Here is an 8,926-nt window from a genome sequence, read left to right as displayed (position 1 = left end):
GTGCTACGTTCCCCTGAGAATCCATCACCCCCTACATTTTCCAAAACAGTATATCTGTTTGAAATGGGTATATCCACAAAAGACTCCTGCCCTAGGTGCCGACCTCTCTCATCCTTCCTGGAGTTAACCCATCTATGTGACTGTGTCTGAGACTTTCTCCCCTTCCTATAACTGCCATCCATCACACACTGTTGCTGTTGCAAATTCCTCATCGCTTCTATCTGTTTCTCCAACCGATCCACTCGATCTGGTAAGATTCTCATCCAACAGCATTTATGGCAGATATAATCCGCAGTAACCCTTAAACTCTCTTTAAACTCCCACATGTGACAAGAAGTACATATCACTGCAAAGGCCATTTTTGCTCCTTCACAATCTACAGACCCAGAAAATATCAATAAGACGGTGTTATTTTTGAGACTGGCTCAAACACTGCCCCAGGTTAAATTAATAGCTATGGCTTATATTTTAAGTTTAATCAAGAGACTTATCTCCAAAAACATATAATAAAGAAAGAATCCACTATACTCACTACTGCAGCCTTTCTCTTGGACAGACTTAAAAGAACGATTAACTTATCTGATTCTGTGCTGTGAACCTCACCCAACTGTTCCTCCAAGATTAGTTGAGAATTTCACTGTTTGTTAATTTTCTCAGTCGCACTCCGATGTCCAGCGATACATGAATTCAAACAGCAAAGGTGGTACCTGTGCAGGTTTTTTTTTCTCTCTCTCTCTCTCTCTTTCTCACACACACTGTCCTCACCATGTGCTTCCTTTACCTGCTCTTCTCCCTTTTAAACTGCTGTTGTTTTGCCTTTTTTTTCCCCAAAGTTCCAAAACAATGCAATAGCATGTAAAACAGTAATTGCTGCTCCTGGAATTCAAGGAAATCACCTCCTACACCTAAAATACCTCAAAAAAAGGAGCAGCTCTTACAGCCAGAAATTTTTCCTGTCCTCCATCTTGGATTACCCAGAATCCACCTAGAAAAGGGGGATAGGATTAGAAAATACCAAAAAAACTTATGGATTAAACAGCCCCTCAGCAATAACCCAGCATAATGCATGACACGTTTTCTTAGATAATCTCTGCCTTAAAAGGTAGACTTGCTCAATTTAGATTGAGGTTTCCTTGTCTCTCAGTACAGGGCACAAGAGTACAGTGAAAAGTGTACAGAGTAACCTTGATTATCCAAAGGACATGGGCGGGGAGTATTTCATTCAGTTAATCAAATGCTTGAAATCGTAGATGGCCAAGTGTCAGGACCTTGTGATCTTGTTCAGATAATCCAAAATTCAGTTAATCAAATGCCGAATAATCGCAGTTCCTCTGTATAGTGTTGCCACACACTGTCCCATCCTGGGTACAAAGTAGCTCAGTACAAAACCTTAGTTACAGAAATAGAAAAATAAAGAAATAAGTTTAAAAAGTTCAGCACTAGGTCATTTTAGCATAAAAGTATAAAAATAAAAAGAAGTTGAAGTATTAAACATTACAGTCCTGTCATAAGCCATGGGCTGCAGATACAGTTTGGATTGATGGGTATCGCTGGGCTCCTTGCACAAATACCAAGGTATGCACTAGGCAACGCCACATGGATGAAGCAAGTTGCACTCCTGGAGTCATCCCACCTTGCAGTTACAGACAGTTTGTAGCTAAACAAATGTTATATAAGTTAGTGTTCTTCGGTAGGAAAATCATCACTGTGTTGTAGAGGTCGTTTTGTGCAAACCCACGAAGTTGTGCTTTTAGAGTTGGTTTTGGCCACTATCTTGAATGTGTTGGGAGCAGGCATTCAATCTTTATAAACCAGCATAATGCTTTAGGTATCTCTTTTATTTTGTACAATACCATGAAATTACATGATTAAACTGTAGTCAATTAAATCCTAGAACAAAAGTTGGTGGAAAGTCCAGAATCACCTAAGGATGAGGATTCAGCAGTGAAGATTGGAATGCTGAATGGCGGACATCGCATTGATTATGTTCTACAGGAAAAACCAATTGAGAGCTTCAACGAATATTTGTTTGCTCTTCAGAGTCACTTATGTTACTGGTAAGCACTGAGACAGTTTTTAAGGAAACAAATTAACAGTTTAATCTACATTGTTTCAGGTCTTAATGGCAAACAAGTTGACAATTTTGAGTAATATTGCAGTGTATTAAGTGCTAGAAAAATCTTAGGAATAATTTAACCTTTAGTCAGTGAAAAGTAATATTGAGCAGGTTATAAAGTGGACGTGAAATTGGAATCATAGATTATCACCAGGGCGTATTAGGTGAAGGTTGCTTTCACGTATTCCCAAGTTTTCCTCCGTTTCTTCACACAACTCAATCTAAATTTTAAAACTATGGGCTACCAATATTGAATTCTCAATGTTCATATTACTCCTCCTCTACACAATTTCTTCAGTCAAGCTAAAGCCAATTATCTTCTCCATTTTTCTCCGTTACCTACTCCAAGTCTTCTGTGAATGGGGAGTTTCCCAAAGGCCAGAGATAAACTACTTTCCCTTGTCCTACCAAGTTTTTGACAATTAATAACCCAGGTTTTTGGCAATCAATATCAAGCTGTACAATTGTAAATTGTTCAAACTTGTTGTTTAGTTTGTAACCGTGTTTAATCCCACTGATTTGAATTGTAGCTTTATCACTCCAAAATATACTTATGTTGCTATTAGTTTCTTTAACCAGTTCTTGAAAATTGCCTGTTGCTGAATGAATTGTTAAAGGGGATTGCTAGGATTACTAGAAGGGACTATCTCAGCACACTTGAAGTGTAAACTTTAAATCTTCATGGTTTATACTTTAAGGGTAACCTTTAATATGGGTGCAATATTTTGATTTATAAAAAAAGTCCCCTTGTGTGACTGGATATAGGACTACAAATGACCAAACACTTGGTACCTCTCGTAGTAGCCCTGAGAGATTTATGATGTTGAAGAGTTAATAGTCATGTAATTTAATGCATTTAAAGTCTTGCAGTTTCCTGGCATTTAATTATGGCAAATACATTTATTACATTTGTTGACAGAGTTGAAAAGTGTGTTGCTGGAAAAGCGCAGCAGGTCAGGCAGCATCCAAGGAGCAGGAGAATCGACGTTTCGGGCATAAGCCCTTCTTCTGCAACACATTTCCAGCAACACATTTTTCAGCTCTGATCTCCAGCATCTACAGTCCTCACTTTCTCCTACATTTGTTGTCAGTATAGCAACTACAGGAGTTTGAAAATGCATAGATATGTGTATTTATTATTTTGCACCTGTATAGTCTTAAATATTTTCCCTTTACCATCTTTAATTTTTCTCATACTTTCAAGTGAACAGTTCACATAATATTACTGTCCACTGCTGAAGTCAAGTTTGGACCATTCATTATTGAAAATATGTTTGCCTCAGAATGAGATGTGGAAGGAAGATTCTATATATTAGTCATCACATTGGTCAGACTCATTGCCCTTCATGGTGAGCAGGGGGTTTATCAGCTGTAGTGGCAGTTTGAACAAACAGATTACTTTGTATTTCTCCATTTCTAGGTGAAGGTTAAGCAGAATTTATCCTGCTGGCTCTTGTACTACAAGTGTGTGCACTTCAAAAATGTTTGATGCATTTTCCTAGCATTTGACAATCTAAGTGCAATCTCGCCAAGTTTAGTGAAGAATGTAGGACACAAGACAGAAGCAATGCAAGGCATACCCAAAAACGAGTTGTCCTAAATAACAAAGACTATGTGCATGCTGCTTCTAGTATTTAACCTGTGATAGACAGAACTAAATGATTGCATAACTAAAGAAACAGATCCAAGTTCTTCATTCCTGCCGCATCCAATCATGTTGGTGGCTGTCAATTAAAAAAACTAATTGAAGTAAAATACTCTGGTGAGAACCCTATTCTCAGCAATGAGGGAGCAAAGTCCATCAGTGCAAAAGACACAATTGAAGCATTTGCAACCATTTTCAGAAGTGCTGTATGAATGATACATCTCAGCTTCCTGATTATCTCAACATCACAGATGCCAGTCTTCAGCCAATTTGATTCACACCAAGTGATATCAAGACACACTTGTAGGCCCTGACAGCATTCCAACAATAGTAGTGAAGACCTATTCTCCCAAACTACGCACACCCCTTGACAAACTATCCCAGTGCAGCAACAACACTGGCATCTACTCAGCAAAATGAAAAATTGCCCAGGCAGTTCGACACAACAATTAGTTTCCTATTGGTCTACTTTTAATCGTTAGCAAAGTGATGAAAGTTATCATCGATATTGCTATCAGTGGCTCTGGCTCAAGAACTTACTCACTGTTCAGTTTGAGTTCTGCCAGGACTATTTAGTTCTTCACCTTATTACAGCCCTAGTCCAATTATGGACGAGAGCTGAACTCCAGCAGTCCAGTGAGAATGTTTGCCCTTCACATAAAGGCTGCATTTGACTGTTTATGACTTCAGGGAGCGCTAGAAAAATTGAGTTAATGGGAATTTTAGTAAAGAAGCTGACTCCTTTGTTTGAAGTCCTACCTAGCACAAAGGAAGATGATTGTGGTCATTGAAGGTCCATCATCTCAGTCCTGGTATATAGCTGAAGAAGTTCCTGAGGGTAGTGTCTATAGCCCACCATTTTCAGCTGCTTCAGCATTGACCTGAGCTCCAACATGAAGTCAAATGGGGGTGATTGCAGATTCTTTGTATCATGGACCAGACCTGACCACCTCAAAATATTTTAAGAAGGTAGCCTAGACCCTAACTTTTTCTTATTTTAAAGGTAGATGTGAAGTGCCGCGTTCCAGGTGTGATGCAACTGGATAAAAAAGTTGATGTTAAGCAAAACACAATTTATTTAAACATTGTAGTTAAAATGCAAACAAAAGAAATACAAATTTAGAGTAACTTAATTCTTGGAAAACCTAACTGAATAGTAAATACAGTACCTGTTACTAATGAACTGTTCCGTATAGTAACTTCCAATAAGCACGCTTTGGTAAAAAGGCAAATTCAGACACAGATTCTCTCAGGGAGTTCACCAATCCAGGTGGAAAAAAAAATCAAGAGAAAATTCAGAGAAAGTAGCAGCTCGGAGACATTCACTGAAGCTTCCAACTCTTTTGAGACCCCAAAGGCTTCTTATGCTACTGCTAAAACCAAAACCCAGAAATCTGAATCTAAGAGCTGGCACACCCATGCTGTTTATTCTAGTGGTTCTGGTAGATCTGGTCAAGAGTCCAGGCTTAGACTGATAAATCACAAGTAATGTTTGTGCCACTAAAGTGCCAGGGGAAGATTATTTCCAGAAAAGGCTGAATCTAACCATCTGTCCTTGACTTTCACTGGTGTTACCATTATTGAATCGTCAATGAGTCACATCCTGGCAGTTGCCACCCACCAGAAACTGGATCTTCCGTTTAAAGCATTTGCTACCAGAACAGGTCATAGATCAAAAATTCTTCAGCACATAACTCATCTCCCCAATGCCTGTCACTATCTGCAAGACCCACGTGTTGGAATACTCTTCACTTACCTCCACTGATATCGGTCCAACAATGCTCAAAAACCTCCAGCACTATCCAGAACAAAGCAGCCTACTTGGATGGCACCCCCTTTACCTTCCAAACACAGTCACAGCAGTGTGTAACATCTTCAACATGCAATGCAGCAATTTAACAAGGATACATTTCCAAACCTGCAATTCATACCACCTAGAAGGAAAGGAGCAGCAACTTGAACAACATAGTAATTCCTTCACCATTGCTGGGTCAAAGTCTTAGAACGGCCTTCTAAATGCACTGTAAGTGTACCTCAATTATTTGGACTTCAGAGGGTCAAGAGAGCACTCATCACCATCTTCTTCAGAACTATTAAGGAATGGCAATAAATGCTGCCCAGCCAACATCTTTTAAAATAATATTGCTGTATGGCATTCTGGTATGAAAAGTATAATTCTTTTTTTAACTTGATTTTAAAAATTGAAACTGGGAAGTACCTTGGCAGCTTAACACATGGCCATCCATCTCTAGGAGAGGAAAGCATATTTGATGCCCTAAGCAACTGAATTTTTAAACTATGCCATGCTGCTGTGTAGAAATATAAAGCAGAGAGAAAGAGAGATGAAAAACCTCAACTTTCCAGATTGTAGTTAAAATTAGATTACTGCGAAGTTTATCTGGAAGCAAAGCTGATACAGGTTTGACAGTTAAGAGAATTGATATTGAATTTAAGTGATGCAAACTGCTGAATTATTAAAATAAAACAGTGGAATTTCTTTTTTCAGTCTTTTTCTTTAACTGAAATACATTGGCATGGATATAATATAAATTAATTAGTGCTTGATATTAACATTTAGCTATATAACAAAACATTAAATCCATGTAAGAATAAATTTATTGCAAACTGTAGGCAACAGAATAAAGTTACTAACAAGTTACAAAATTTACAAAAAAAGACTTGTGATTCACCTTGATTTGTGAGCCATGGGTTTGAAGATAAAAGGATACCTACAAATCCTGATCCTGCCCCCCCAGTGTAGCTGAACAAAATTGAAATCACTGAATCAATTCAATACCTCCTCTGGGATTAAGAAATCTTTCGTCTGACCCTTTACACATGACCGCAACTTTGAAGTAAAGCATTTACGCATTTCTAGGTGATGGCCTACCGACACACAGTGCATAAATAAAGGCCATCACTGGAATTGTGCAAACAAATCCCATGCTTTAAATACAACAATTAACTTACAGTTTGTTAGCGAGCAGATTTGCTATCCTTATTCTCTCCCTACTTCCCTGTAACTCACATTAGTCCTGAGAAAATGGCATTCAGCCAATTTCTTTAGGGTCAGTATTCCCACAGTTTGGGTGTATGTAGTGCTACTGGGAAGGGAATCCCAAGATTTTCACCTAGTGACTGTAAAGGACCTTAATATGGTTTCAAGTCCCAACAGTGCATGACTTGGAAGGGGATTTGTGATGGTGCCTACACGCATTAGTTGCCCTTACTCTTTAAGAGGGTAGCGGTCATGGGTTTTGAACATGCTATCAGTACAGTGAATCCTATAGATTTCTCACACTGCTGTCACTATGCATTAGTGGTGGAAGAAATGAATTGTTAAGGTGGTTGATAGGGCGCTAATCAAGAGGGCTGTTTTGCCTTGGATGATGGCTTTTTGAATGTTACTGGAACAACATTAATCCAGGCAAGTGGAGAATATGCCATCACATGCCATATATGGTTGTCAAATTGTGAAAATTTCTGAGTAAGTGCTGTCTGATTGCACTGTTGACAACTTCCATTACTTAAATAGGAGATCAGTTGGGTGGTAACAGGTTGGTTTGAATTTGCTCTGCTTTGTACCTATTGGATATCTGGCCAATTATCCATATTGTTGTCTAGCTTTGGAATTAATTAAGATTAGAATTAGAATCCCTAAAGTGTTGAAACAGGCCCTTTGGTCCAACAAGTCCACACTGACCCTCTGAAGACCAACCCACCCAGACCCATTCCCCTAACCTATATTTACCGCTGACTAATAACCTACACTATGGGCAATTTAGCATGGCCTGCGCATCTTTGGATTGTGAGAGGAAACCCGGGCAGACACTGGGAGAATGTGCAAACTCCACACAGACACACTCCACAATTATTCAATTGGTAGGATTACAGAGCTTCTGGATTTGATCTGTTCTTTGTGTGATCACCTATCTCTGCGTCTAACGTACTGCCTCTGCTGTTTAGCATGCATATGGTTAGTTCTCTGTTGTACCTTCATGAGTTGGCACCTTGAGTTCAGATATGCTTGCTACTATTTCTACCAAACCTTCCTGCACATCTCATTAAACCAGGGTTGGTACCCTAATTTTTTGCCAATGGTAGTGAGGAATATGCTGGGTAGCGATGTTGCAGATTGTGATTACATATAGTTCTACTGCTAACAGCATCCAAATAAGTTTACCCAATTTTGAGAACCTTGCTCCGTTATGAATCTACTTAGTATCATTCCAGCATAACAACAGGAAGGAAGGGTTACAATGGTTAGTGGGTCAGTTTACCTGTGAATTTAATAGGCAGTTCAAGAGAAATGCCTTCAGTAGCGTAGATTACAGTTAGTACTGCAATGAGCATGTGCAGTCAGAGCTTCATAGCCAAAGTGATGGTATTGGATGCCCTTAATGTGTGCAAAGACAAAAATTAAAAGACTGAAAAGACAAAACTAAGGACTCTGTATCTGAATGTATATAGCAACCAAAACAAAATAGATGAACTGAAGGTGCAAATAGAAATAAGCTTTACACAGACATAGCTACATTACAACTTAGATAATCTATGAAGGGTACTTCACTCTTCGGAAAGACAGGAAGGTAAGAAAATATGAATGTTAATAAAAGATGGTATTAACCCAGTAAGGAGGGATGACTCAGTTCAGAAAACCAAGATGTCAAAGTGCTTTGGTTAGAGAGGAGAAACGATAAAGGCAGGGAATCATTATTGGGAGTGGTTTGCAGCCTCCCTAACAGTAATTACGCACTAGATGGTGTATAGAGGGAGCGATAATGGGAACTTATCAAAAAAAAACAGCGATAATCGTGGGGGATTTTAACTGATGTGTAGACTGAAAAAAGAATCAGATGGCCAAAGGTAACTAGATGAAGAGTTCATAAAGGGCTTTTGGGGTATTTTCTGAGGAAAACCCCTTCTGGAGCGAACAAGAGACCAAACTATCATACACCCTGTCTTGTGCAATGAGGTAGGGTTAGTTAATAATTCCATTATGAGAACACACCTTGGTAGCAGCGGCCATTATACGATCAAGTTTACATTCAGTTTGAGGAGTAGGAGAGTGGGCCCAGAACTAGTATTTTAAACTTAAAGATAGGCAATTATGAAGGCATGAAAGCAGAGCTACCTGAAATAAGGTGTCAAACAACATTTAGGGA

General features: G+C 38.9%; 1 protein-coding gene across 2 annotated transcripts in view; it reads left to right on the top strand.

The window, feature by feature from the left end:
- LOC122561183 (SEC23 interacting protein) overlaps window positions 1-8,926 on the top strand; it is a 142,651-nt gene that overhangs the window by 111,823 nt on the left and 21,902 nt on the right. For both annotated transcript variants that reach the window (XM_043712707.1, XM_043712708.1), the window contains exon 17: window positions 1,895-2,057. In XM_043712707.1, the coding sequence (XP_043568642.1) occupies window positions 1,895-2,057 (163 nt within the window). The remainder of the gene's footprint in view (window positions 1-1,894; window positions 2,058-8,926) is intronic.

This window comes from Chiloscyllium plagiosum, chromosome 22, assembly GCF_004010195.1.
Source record: "Chiloscyllium plagiosum isolate BGI_BamShark_2017 chromosome 22, ASM401019v2, whole genome shotgun sequence".
NCBI lineage: Eukaryota > Metazoa > Chordata > Chondrichthyes > Orectolobiformes > Hemiscylliidae > Chiloscyllium > Chiloscyllium plagiosum.
The sequence above is the reverse complement of the archived record's forward strand: the minus strand, read 5'-3'. Positions and strand labels throughout refer to the sequence as shown.